The 13482-nt window shown below is 41.1% G+C and overlaps 1 protein-coding gene across 1 annotated transcript; it reads left to right on the forward strand.

The window, feature by feature from the left end:
* The first annotated feature begins 323 nt into the window (after window positions 1–323).
* On the forward strand, window positions 324–10323 carry LOC103078580 (plasminogen activator inhibitor 2). The gene is made up of 7 exons (XM_007463700.1): window positions 324–494; window positions 3938–4057; window positions 5460–5588; window positions 6100–6217; window positions 8803–8945; window positions 9438–9602; window positions 9919–10323. The coding sequence occupies exons 1-7, from the start codon at window positions 324–326 to the stop codon at window positions 10321–10323; spliced, it is 1251 nt and encodes a 416-aa protein (XP_007463762.1).
* Window positions 10324–13482: the final 3159 nt, after the last annotated feature.

The following is a 13482-nucleotide window of genomic DNA, read 5'->3' on the forward strand; positions in this document are numbered from 1 at the left end:
CTCTATCTCAGGATTGGCTGCATAATTTGCAGTAGCCAGTGCAAAGGAAAACGCAGGGCCCTTTGTTTAAAATTATTAAGAGTTGCAAGGTTGTGGGAGCAGTGCATTGTACCGAGTGTGGGATCCTTTGTGGCTGCACAGGTCCCAGGATCACAATGATGCTGTCCCTGCTCTACCTCATGCTCTTGGATGAAAGGAGAACAGAGAGGGAACCCCTGCCCCACGCAGGGTACAGCCTGTACTACTCTGCTGACATCACTCAAAATGTTGAGCCATCTTTTAGAGCTGTTTATGTTTTTCCCCTCACTTTCTAGATTGGAACAATGGAAGAGCTTTACAAGGCAAACACAATCTTCGCCCTCAGTTTCTTCAGCCGCCTGGCAAATACAAGTGCCGCCGCCCAGAATCTCTTCTTCTGTCCATGGAGCGTCTCCTCCACCATGGCCATGATCTACCTGGGCGCCAGGGGCAACACTGCAGACCAGATGGCCAAAGTAAGTTTCTGTTAAAGTTCCAAATGAGAACAGAATGATTCCTGAACTGAATTGTACAATTGCTCTGATTACATGCCTGAGACATCTTGACTCTAACAAGGTCAGCAATCATCACAAGCCATTACAACACAAGTTCCTTAGATTCAAATCTGTAAACCAGCCAAACCACAAACACCCTCAGTGGCAGACATAGCAGAAATCGTACCAGAAGTTCTTATCCTGCAAGGTTAGAAAGGTTTAATGGTGACAACGTCTTATATTTGATACTATAAAAGCTTATATTTTTCAAAGTATTTGCAAGCTTTATCTCTATTGGTTTTAAGACAAGTGTCATTTAACATAGTGGGGAGAGTGGCAGTGGGAATGAAGCATTTTTCCCAGGGCTTCTTCTGGTTTCCGCCCTCCTAGCTCAGGTTCCTTCCATTCATGTCAAGAATTCCCTCTAGTGGTTTTAAGAGAGCGTCGCCAAGGGAAAAAATATCCCAGACCCGTGATCTCCGCACCCTGGGAGATGCACAGAGAGCAGTGTGACTCCAGAGGACCTCAGCCAACATTCTCAACCTCATGAGTTCATGTCAACAAAATGGGGCTGACATGATGGCCAGTCCTCAAAGTCAAGGTGGACGGGGTGTGGGACAGCATTGTGAGCTATTTCTGTTAAGGCCACTGGCTTCCTTGCTTGGTGAAGGAAGCTGACACCAGCTCAGTCAGGGGACCCTTTCACTAAGTCTGGGGCCATGGAAATATACTGAACTACACTTCAACCGTACATGACAATGGTCCTATGGGATGAATTCAGCACCATTAAATTTCACGCGATCCTGTATTTCCCGGGTCAGTGACCAGACCAAGTAATATATAATTAAAATTCTTTCCTATTCCCATATGTACAAACATTAAAATTAAATGCTTTAAGTACAGGCTCTGGTTTCTCACAAACACAGATTCTGTTTTCAGCCACACCAAAATGCTGCTGGCTACTTTTGACTTTCCCAGGAGAATTACACCTGAGTGTGTGTATATAGATAGATGGCTATCTCCTTCCAGGTACACGGTGACCCATTTAAGATGGGTCTTGTTTGGAGTGGCTCACAGAGAGTTGGCCTATCTCACTGCAGCAGGAAAAGGGAAGTGTCACTCCCTGCGTTTGTGGCAGTTTAAACATCAAGACTTACAACAAAACCCAGTTGCTCACATCTGAGAGCAGCAACATTTTGCAAAACTCCTTCCCTCTATTTTCTTTGCCTTGAAAAGAATAAGCCCAGTGAACTCTACTAAAAACTTTAGAAAACATCAGGGTCTTCATTTTTTAGATGTAAAGGCATCAGAAGCAATATTTCTTTGAGGACAAATGCCAAATGAAGTGCTCTAGGTACGTAAAGTAAAAAATGTGATTTTGATACGAAAGGAAAATTAACTTATTGGTCACTCGGCACAACACAGCTTTTCTGTGTCTGGCAAGTGCTTTCAGCACGTGGGACAAGGGGTTTATATAGTTTTCTTGTAACTGTGCTGCATGGGCAGATTTTAAAATTCAAAGACAAATTTGGTTAATTCCCTACTAAAAAAAGAGGAGAAGCTCTTTGGTTGGAGGAGGAAGCACGGATTTTGGAGACAGACCTGCCTGTGTTTGGGTGGTGACTCTGCCATTTACCAGCTGTGTGAGGGAAGGCATTTCAACTCTCTGAGCCTCAGTTTTCTTATTTATTTATTTATTTTTTTGCGGTACGCGGGCCTCTCACTGCTGTGGCCTCTCCCGTTGCGGAGCACAGGCTCCGGACGCGCAGGCTCAGCGGCCATGGCTCACGGGCCCAGCCGCTCCGCGGCATGTGGGATCCTCCCGGACCGGGGCACGAACCCGTGTCCCCTGCATCGGCAGGCGGACTCTCAACCACTGCGCCACCAGGGAAGCCCATTTTTCTTATTTTTAAAAGGAGAATGAAAATGCATAACCGGCAAGATGGGTGTGAAGATTAGAGAGAATAGGAGAAGCACGTGTTAGAACTAAAAGTTATCATAGCTGACACTTATAGTGCCCTGGCCAGCCACCTTTCTAAGAACATTTTATAGTTTACCCACAGAATACAAAATCCTGTGAGGTAGGTGCTCTGATTACCACAGTCCTTTCATAGAAATGAGAAATTTAGGGCAAGAAGAGGCCACACAGTTGGGAATTGATACAGCTGGTAAAGGTGACATAGTTGTAATGGAATAAAGGAATGCGTAGAAGGGATAAACTCTTATAGAGCACAGGCGATGTGAGATCAGCAGTTGTATTGTTACCAGCTCTTCTCTTTAGGGTAAGGCCACGGACCTGCCCAGGCCAAGCCGCCTCTCTGGGCAGGGTGCATCCCTCAGCATGGCCCCGGGTCACCTCACCTCCCCGCCTCCTGCAGGGACTCTCACAGTGACTCAGGAGGCCTTTAGTTCTAGCTCCGAGACCCCATCAATTTCCTTAAAAGGGAGGACAACTGGAGAAGCTGTTACATGAAATATTCTTCCCTTACATGGCGGCAGAGTCAGACCACTTCTTTTCAAAGAGTATTAGGTAAGACTTATAATGTATGATCTGAAGAGCAGAGAGAGACCCCACAAATCCTAACACCTCTCCTTCCAGCCTAGAAATTCACCACCTGCTGGACAAGCCTGCCTTTCCTTCCTTAGCAGAACGCCTACCTCACCTGGGACCCCACAGGGATGGGACCCAAAGGATGTTGGAGGTGGGAGTGGGTGGATAGCAGGGCCAGGCTCGGGGGTGCTGAGACTGGCTGAGCCAGGCTGGGAAGGCTCCAGTTTGGGGGAGGGGACCTGAGGCACCTCCCGGGGCCAGTGCGCACCTACCAGCTTCACTGTTATCTGGATCTGCCACTTACAACATAAAGAGATTCATATTGTCATCTTACCTCTGCCATTTGCCCCCCACATGGACAGATGTGTGGGATTTCTTTATGTGTACATAAGGTATGTGCAAGTATTTTAGGTGATCCCTGTAATATTGAGTGACCTGCTTTTATGTTTAAGCTAGCTGTGGCTTGTAGTTTTTGACAGGTTAGAAGTGTGTAATATATAAGGCCACTGAATAGAGAGATATAAGGTTGGGAGTTAACCTTATTGCTTCCTTCAAAATACTGGCAGGTTTTCAAGGCAACTTACGGGTTGGGTTGTAATTTAGATAACTTAGAGGTTATAAATCATCTCATCATAACAATTTGCCGTCAAAATGGATAGCATATGAATTGGTATAAAATAGTTCGTGCTGAGTCCTGTGAAGGAAATTTCCGCTGGCTGACACATGTTACATATGAAGAGCATCTATGCTTGTTGCCATACACAAAGGCAGGAAACGAGAGTCGGACCACTAAGAGGAGCTTGATAGCCATTGGTTTAAAAGTTAAGTAATGTAGCAGAAAAATGTACCCAATTCTCTGGAATTCCAATTGTAGGTGCTTCAGTTTAACAAAGTTGGAGACCACAAAGTCACCCCAGACACCCAAGAGCTCTTCACCAGTTGTGAATTCACACAGAAGATCCAGAGGGGCACTTATCCTGAGGCTAATTTGCAGGTATCTGATTCATCCATTTTTATTTCTTTTGTATTTTATTTCCAGAATATTCTTGTCTTAAAATCACAATATTAGACAGGGAAGGAACCTAGTACAACTTCCCTCCTTCATAGAAAGAAAACTAAGGCTCACAGTCCTTGAGTAAATATCCTACTCTGATAAGTAAGGGCAGAGCCAGGGTAGAATCCAGACTTCACGACTTCCAGGCCAAGACTATTTCCAAATTCTATCACCCCACTCTGCCATTAGTTGGGTGTGTATAACTTATTCTAATGCCATTGTAGAGACTCCTAGAATACACATGCATAGACGCAGATTTCCAGAGTAAGGGGTGACAAGTAATTGAGGAACGGAGAAGGCCAGGCTTGGTGACTTCATGGAAGGTCACTGACCCTCGAATATCCTTTATGTCCTCCCCTTCTATCTCCTATGGTCTATCTATCTACCTATCTATCATCTGTCTACCTACCTATCTACCATCTATCTATCTATCTACCTACCTATCTATCATCTATCTATCTATCTATCTATCTATCTAATCTCTTCAGCTAATCTATCTCACGTAGTCATTTCTTTTCCCAATACTCCATTTCCTTTAACACCAGCTATCCAGCTACATTGTACGAGCTGGGCGTAGATGCGCTCCTATGGGTAAACAACTTCCACGATCACACTCCTAAGTTAGGTTATGGGGAGATACCCCACATAGCTTTCTTCTTGGGAATTCTGATGCTCCATCTGCCTGTCAGCCAGGGAATTATGGACTTAGGAGGGGAAGAGGGCCCCTTCAATATGGAGATGCTGCCAGGTCTGAATGGACAGCAGTCCAGCTGCAGGGCTCTGACCTCTGCTTCAGCCAGGCGTTGCTGTGACTAAGCCCTGTGTGTGTCATCGTGCTTACAAACTCCAGGTTGGGGATTGGAATTTCCCTCAATTTCCTGCTTTCTAAAACCCAGATTTTCCACTTCACAGACTACCCCTTAATTATAAAACGGTACTTGCAGAAGTTATATGAACTTTTTAAAGAACACTTCTAAGGCAACATTTTAATATAATAAAAATTGCTTACAGACTTTGTAGTTTAGGAGACTGTAAAAGGAGCCTGACTTTCTTCTAGGATCTTTGTTACTTCATGGTTAAATCCAATCCATAGGCACAGTAAAATCTGAAACAAATAAAAAAATTATCTGATTGTCCATATCAGTAAAATCTGAAACAAATAAAAAAATTATCTGATTATCCATATCAAGAATATTTCCTCAGAGATTCCTCTAAAGTGCCAGAAAAAAGTATACTTTAATACAGCATTTTATTGATGTACTGGAAAAAATACCATTGCTTAAGAAATATCTTGTTTAGGAGTCTTGAGTTACATAAAGAGAATCTCTCCTTTCTGTTTAAGGCACAAGCTGCAGACACGATCCATTCATCCTTCCGTTCTCTCAGCTCCGCCCTGAACACGTCCACAGGGGAGTATTTATTGGAAAGTGCCAATAAGCTGTTTGGCGATAAGTCTGCAAGATTCAGGGAAGTAAGTGAAACCTGCGATTTAAATGGCAGGGCCCCAAACTTACAAGGAGGTCAGTTTTAAAGCTGTTCTCTCTTATTCATGCTGAGAGAGTCAGAATTCCACATGGGTTCCCTTAGACTCTCTAAGGCCGTTGGGCACTATGCAACGCAGCTATCCCTATGCTCCCTGTGTGGGTGCTTTCTCTCCCTGCTGCAAAATTCCCACCTGTAAGTCATAAGTCAGGAAGAGCACAGCTGATTTCCAGAGCCTCTATCCCCACACCCAACTTCTCCCCTTGTACCCAGTTGTCATAATGCAAAGCATGCAGGAGAGCAAATAGAATTGGGACTGGAGTTGTGGGTGGAGGTCAAGAGAACACATATAATCAGCGCCCCCTAGCCAACCTCCACCGCTACCCCTACCTCAGCCTCCCCAGTCTTGACAGGAAGCCTGTAATTCATAATTACACCAAGGCTTGTTCAGTATATATTCTATGTAAACTTTGTCTTTTTTTTTTTTTTTTTCTTTAAAGGGATACATGCAGCTCTCCAAGAAATATTACTGTACAGAACCCCAGGCAGTTGACTTCCTAGAACGTGCAGAAGATGCCAGAAAACAGATTAATTCCTGGGTCAAGACTCAAACCAAAGGTAAAACCAAGGAAGTAGTTTCTGCTCTTCTTTCCACTTAGAAAAAAGCTCTTATGTATTTAAAAAAAAAAAAAAATCCTTGAACTTAGCGCTTACTCCCAACCTTAGTTATTTTGATTAATGTAACCTGATTCTTGTTGAGCCACGTGGTGTTTGAAGTGAGAAAAAAATAATTGAGGTCTACTAATAGAAGACATATATTCAGTACTTAAATAATCTGATTTTGGATATTACCTTAGAATAGAATATAAGAGACAGCTCTTTTCTAACATAGGAAATACCAGTATTGAAATAATTGTGACTCTGTGTCTACTGTGGACAAAAACAAAGAAAAAAGGCATGACCTTCAAATGAGTAATTGGTGTGAGAATACTAGCAATGGAAAAAGGATCATAAAATTTTAACTCTTTCTTCTGTTTCACCATTCAGAGTCAGTATGTTGTCAAGTTCTTTTGGTCCCTGCTTCATCTCTCCTGGATTGTCTAAGCCACTTGTACCTTTGTAACGCATGTCCTTAATTCTTTGTTGTTGTTGTTTTTTAATTTTTAAAAATTTATTTTATTTTTTTAACATCTTTATTGGAGTATAATTGCTTTACAATGGTGTGTTAGTTTCTGCTTTATAACAAAGTGAATCAGTTATACATACACATATGTTCCCATATCTCTTCCCTCTTGCGTCTCCCTCCCTCCCACCCTCCCTATCCCACCCCTCCAGGCAGTCACAAAGCACCGAGCTGATCTCCCTGCGCTACGCGGCTGCTTCCCATTAGCTATCTACCTTACGTTTGGTAGTGTATATATGTCCATGCCTCTCTCTCGCTTTGTCACAGCTTACCCTTCCCCCTCCCCATATCCTCAAGTCCATTCTCTAGTAGGTCTGTGTCTTTATTCCTGTCTTACCCCTAGGTTCTTCATGACCTTTTTTTTTTTTCCTTAGATTCCCATCCAAAATCCCACTACCTGTTAGTAGTGAAGCTGGGGTTCCCTCTTCTTCTGAGCCTTAGTCTAATTCTGGAATTCTTCAATTGGATGTTTAAAGTGTTTGCTAACTTAATGCAAAAAACGGATTTTCATTTACCTCCTGTGTTTAAAACATTGTTTCAAGCCATAGTGTGGTGTCTTGGTTTCTTTGTTACCACAGTGGGAAAAACACATGAACTAAGTTCTATAGAATTTTTAAAAAATGTTTTGTTTCTCTGAAAATAGTTGATCTACTTTAGTTCTTCATTTCTGGATTTTTAAATTACTGCTGTAAAATATTGACACACCACTGACAAAAATGAAGCACAGAAAGTGAAGATTAACAGAAGTGAAAGTAAAAAGGTATTGCAAAATTAAAGAGACACATGGAAGTCTTGCTTTTTTGAGAACAGCAAGAATTTCTCTTCTCTTTAAGCATTTGTGTTGAACGGCTGTAAATCAATCAGTGGAATTGCCAAAATGCCAAGTAGTCATTTGGGCTGATTGTTTTAGGAAATTTTATAATAATTTGATACAATTTCTGTTTTATTTGTTAGGATCAAACACTAGTTTTTCCATATGCATTACAGAGTTAAATAAAGTCCTAGTAGATTTCTGTGGTAACCAAGAATTTTAATTCCCTGAGGGATATATTGAATAGAAATACTGAATGACTATACTGAAACTGGTCAGACTACAGTGACCTTTTTGTTTGAGTCCTATATCTGTCAGTAGGAATGGAAGATGGTGGAATTCTGACCAGCTGACAAGCATTGCGACCTTGGGAGGGTTGCTAATCTCTCTTACTATGATGTTCATTTGTATAAAATGACAATAATAATACCTACTAGAGTAGTTGTGAAGATTAAATAAATGTATTTAGTGGTTGAAATATTGCAGAGCAGGTATTCACTATAAATGGCCTGTTTCTTAAACCAACTATAAAAAAAAAAACACGTTCAGATGTTATCATTTCTGAGAACCTTCTCTGACTCCTCACTTGTTTACTCCCTTCTCTGTGATGTCATAGTTCTCTGCATTATTTAGCTCTCTTATAGAACTTATCGCACATTGTTTCCTGACTGATTTAGAACCTCTCTTCCAATATTCTCAGTCCCACCAGGACAAGTCTTCCTTTCTCACTTCTAGCACAACTTCCAAAAAACTGTTTTTGGGTCAATGAATGGGTCACATGGATAGACTGTCTAGACCAGATCTTGAAGGAGCCCTAGTGACATATGTACTGTGGAAAGGCACTATTATGTTCCTTAAGTGACCCTTTTTCACTCCCATCCGAATTAACTAACTTCATACAACTACAAAACTTTGAGAAAGAGTATAAAAGGAACTTAAAATTTTGTTCCGAGTCTGATAGTAATTCTAAACCTTAATTGCATTACTTCTTCATTTTCTCTTGGATTTTGCAAACCTCAGAAAATTGGTATCAGTTTTACTTATGATTTAGGTAAATCGAGAGAAAAACTTAAGCTTGAAGGTCAACATCTCTGCAGAGTTTGATAAATGCGGATGCTGAGTTTGATGGTGACTCAAAAGATTCAAGAAATCATGATAACTTCACAGTTCTTAATCATGAAACCTAAACATATATCATATCTTCTGTAGGCAAAATCCCAAACTTGTTACCTGAAGGTTCTATAGATGCAGAGACCAAGATGGTCCTGGTGAATGCTGTCTACTTCAAAGGAAATTGGAAAACTCCATTTCAGAAGAAATTAAACAGGCTTTATCCTTTCCGTGTGAACTTGGTACGAGACAATGAGACAGATTTTCTTAACATATATTTTAGGGCCTTTGACAAAATAGAGAAAGAAAAGTTAGGGACCACTCACTGATACTTGTACATAATTTGCCAGTTATAAGTTATGCACATTGGATAATTGATTGACTCTATTCCATTTTTTGACCTGTCAAACTAGATTAATAATAATATCCAACTCAAATTATTGTTGTAAGGATTCAACGAGATTTTGCAGAGTTCTTGGCCCCTAGTAGGTACAAACAACAAATGTTTCAGTATTATTATAATTATAATTGTCCATCTTATTACTAATGGGTATAATCTTGAAAAAGCTAAATAGATCAGAGCCACTGTCAGGGTATACAAATAATTTATTTTGTTGATTTTTAGAAACATAGTTCTTCAGAACGAAAGCAGAACCCATTCTCTTTTACGTCTGATTGTAAATCTTTTGACATCTTAGTATCTACTTTCATATTTTACTTTTTAATAATTTTAGACTCAGCGCAAAGCAGTACAGATGATGTTCTTGCACGAAAAGCTGAACATTGGATACATAGAAGACCTAATGGTCCAGATTCTAGAACTGCCCTATAATGGATATGTCAGTATGTTCCTGTTGCTTCCAGATGGAATTGCTGAATGTTCTACTGGCTTGGAGTTGGTAAGGCATTCCAACTTCCATTGTTTTAAACTTCTGGGGCTAAACTTACCTTGGCATATGTCTACAACTTGGGAAATGGTGTGCAGTTTCTCACGGAAATATGTGAATTGCTTGAGAGGAACAGTGCCAGGTCTCACACTTTCATTCAAAGGCTTAAACTTATGTCATACATGCTACTTTCTGGCAAAATTTTTACCAAACTAGTAAATTTTAATATCACCCACGCTATAGTGAAGTTAAAGTCACTGATTGTTAACATTAGAAGTTGTTTTCCTTCTCTGCTGAGCACTCACTGGTTTTGCTTTTGGACTTGTAGCTGGAAAGTGAAATAACTTATGACAAACTCAACAAATGGCTCAGCGAAGACACCATGGCTGAGGATGATGTGGAGGTGTATGTCCCCCGGTTCAGATTAGAAGAGCATTATGAACTCAAGTCCATTCTCATGAGCATGGGCATGGATGATGCCTTCAGCCAGGGCCAAGCCAATTTCTTAGGCATGTCTGAAAAGAATGACCTGTTTCTGTCTGGAGTGTTCCATCAAGCCTCTGTGGACGTGAACGAGGAGGGCACTGAAGCAGCTGCTGGCACTGGGGCCATTATGTCAGGGAGAAATGGCCATGGAGGCCCACGGTTTGTGGCGGACCATCCTTTCCTCTTCTTTATCATGCACAAGATAACCAAGAGCATCCTCTTTTTTGGCAGATTTGCCTCACCCTAAATTGAAAGTTTCTGTTTCTGTACAGGATGTTGTAATGTGAGGTATAAGCCTCAGAATTGCTCTAAGGGCCAAAACTTTAGCAACCTTCTGTACATATTTCTGTTTTTCTGAACAACTTCTATTACACAGTGAATATAAATACAGAAGTAGCTTGACATCTGTCAGTCATAACATTACCACCCTATTAATCATTTGGTCTCCTAGAATGGGATGATATCTCATTTAGTTCTTTCTTACTCTTAGTTTATTTTATCGCATTACCTTTTACTGTATTATTTATTATTTTATATAATGGCTTTTTATTATTGTTCACTGTCTAGTGTAGCTGATACAGTTAGAGAAGCATGTCATCACTTATTTTTCTTTCTAAGGAAATGCACTTATTTGTTCTTATAATGAAGGGTGAGCAGGTGTCCTTCCATGCCCTTCTGTAATAAAAACCTAGAAGAAAGCATTGAACAACAGGAAAATATAAGTGGTGTGCATTTCTAGCATTATGTATCACATAGACGTGTCTGTAACTTATGGAAGGCTGTGGATATATAAAAAATAGACGTTTCCACACAACTATTTGTTTGTTGTCATTCTGTTAGGTCTTTAGGTCATATGACCTGTTTATCTTGATTCTCGGGAATCAGGTATCATGGCTCATTTGTGAGAACCACGAAAAAATAAACAGAATAAAGGAGCCAAAGGAGAGGCTGCTGTATAGCACAGGGAGCTCAGCTCAGTGCTCTGTGATGACCTAGAGGGGTGGGATGGGAGTGGCAGGGAGGGAGGCGCAAGAGGGAGGGGATATGGGGATACATGTACACATATAGATGATTCACTTTGTTCTACAGCAGAAACTAACACAACATTGTAAAGCAATTATACTCCAATAAAAAAAAAATGACAAAAAAAGGAGCCAAAGGAATAAGCGACCGTCTTGCAAGGAGCTCCAATGTTAGTGGGGGCGGGGGGATGGAGTTGTGGGAAAAATGGATTAGAGCTGTCTTCTCACAGCAGCAAAAGGTATAGCAACTCAAAAGAATAGTTTGGGTCAGAGTCCTTTGGGGACACCTGTGTTCAAACCTCAAGGACATCAGGAATAAACACCAAGTCTAGTGGTCCAGACAAAGAATCAAGGTCATAATCATTGATTGAGGTGAGCGTTCAGAGGGGTAGAGATGAACTGGGCTCAAGACCAGAAGGGCAACATACAATGGGAAATATTGCCTAAGTGTGTTTTCCTCAAATAGCACTTAATGCTTTTGAGTGGATCAGAGAAGAACATAATTTAAGTGCTAAGAACAAAGGAAGGGCTTTCCTGGTGGTGCAGCGGTTGAGGGTCCGCCTGCCGATGCAGGGGACACGGGTTCGTGCCCCGGTCCAGGAAGATCCCACATGCCGCGGAGCGGCTGGGCCCGTGAGCCATGGCCGCTGAGCCTGTGTGTCCGGAGCCTGTGCTCTGCGGCGGGAGGGGCCCCAGCAGTGAGAGGCCTGCGTACCGCAGAAAACAAAAAGAACGAAGGAAGACCTGAGGTTTAAGGGAGCTGAGCTGGCTGAAGATTCTGGCTGCAGAAGTGTGGCTGGATCCTGGAAATGTATTCCGGGTGTCACTGTCCCTACGATGAAAGCCAGGGATGGGTGACCTACTGGAGCATGGTGGCTAAAAAGGTAACCTCAGGACATTGACTTAACTGCATCCAAATCCCAGTTCTAACACTTAGGAGTTATTTAGCCACAAGCCGGGAAATGATGCTTCTTCATGCTTCAGTTTTCTTTCAGTGTAAACTAGGGAGAACAATGCTTTTCTCATAAGGTTGCTGTGATGGTAAAATGAATTCATACAGAACAAGCAATTAAAAGAATGCTTAGCATGTACAGTACTTAACACATACTAGTGATAACGATTATTTTCTTTGTCAGTAATAAAACTGTCTCACTGTCAGCTGGTCAAACACAGAGTCCCAGAAAATTATTCTTATCATTCTTTAAGGCTTGAATTGTGGTTTGTTTCCTCTAAATCAGACGTTCTTGAAAATTAGGGGTTCTTCCTTGCATTCTCCTACTTACTTTTAGATTCATATTTTAAATGTACTTTAATAATTCACTCAGCAATGTGATAAGTAGTAACTTTCTGAATTGTTGTGAGTCTTAAGATATTCACATTTCACCATGATTATTGAATTAGAGCACGAGTATAGAATTCTAGGTTCAAAGCATTCTTCAGCACTTTAAGGGCACAATTTTATCATCTCCCAGCACCAAAGTTGTGGATGGGAAAGTTGATGTCGAGATAATTCTTGCTTCTTGTAGTTTTAATTATTTCATTTTTGTTTTTGATGATTTTCTTGATATTTCATTGCATTAAGAGTATTTTTAAACTGTTTTAAACTTTTATCTTGTTCATCAGGAGATGTTTTCCATCTGGAAACTTGTACCTTGGTTCATTTCTGGGAAACTCTCATCCATTGCTATGGCCCAAATGTTTGTTCCCCCGACACATATGTTGAACACCTAATCTCCAATGTGATGGTCTTTGTAGGTGGGGCCTTGGGGAGGTAATTAGTATTAGAATTAGTCATGAGGGTAAGTCCCCGGGATGTAATTAGTGTTCTTATAGGGAAATGAAAAAACAAAAGCTCTCAGCCAAGTAAAGACAAGTAGGCAACCATCTGTGAACCAGGAAGACAGCCCTCAGCAAGAACCCGATCACAGACCTGCAGCCTCCAGGACTGTGAAAAATGAATGCTTGTTGTTTAAGCCACCCAGTCAGCAGTGCTCTGTTATGTCAACCCAGACTGAATAAGAAAACCATTATCCACTCAACTCTCTCAGCCCCACCCTATTTACTCTCTTCTTCTGGATTCCTATTTGAATAATATTGACGTACCTAGAGTTCTTTTTTCGGTTCTAAAAGATTTTGAATATCTAATAAATTCATGCAACCTCAACATCAAATGTCAGGAAAAGACTAGAGCAAAAACTCTCCCTCGCACCCCCGTTGCCCATTCAGATAGTTCCTACTCCCCCATCCCCATTAGTAATATCTGTACATATTGCTAAATATTCATAGGGCAGGCCATAACTAAGAACAACAAACAAGCAAACAAGCAAAATTATGCTGATATTATTATATTGTTAACTTAGGATACCATTACTCCTTTCTCTTTC

Source organism: Lipotes vexillifer, unplaced genomic scaffold (genome assembly GCF_000442215.2).
Source record: "Lipotes vexillifer unplaced genomic scaffold, Lipotes_vexillifer_v1.1 scaffold868, whole genome shotgun sequence".
Classification (NCBI taxonomy): Eukaryota; Metazoa; Chordata; class Mammalia; order Artiodactyla; family Lipotidae; genus Lipotes; species Lipotes vexillifer.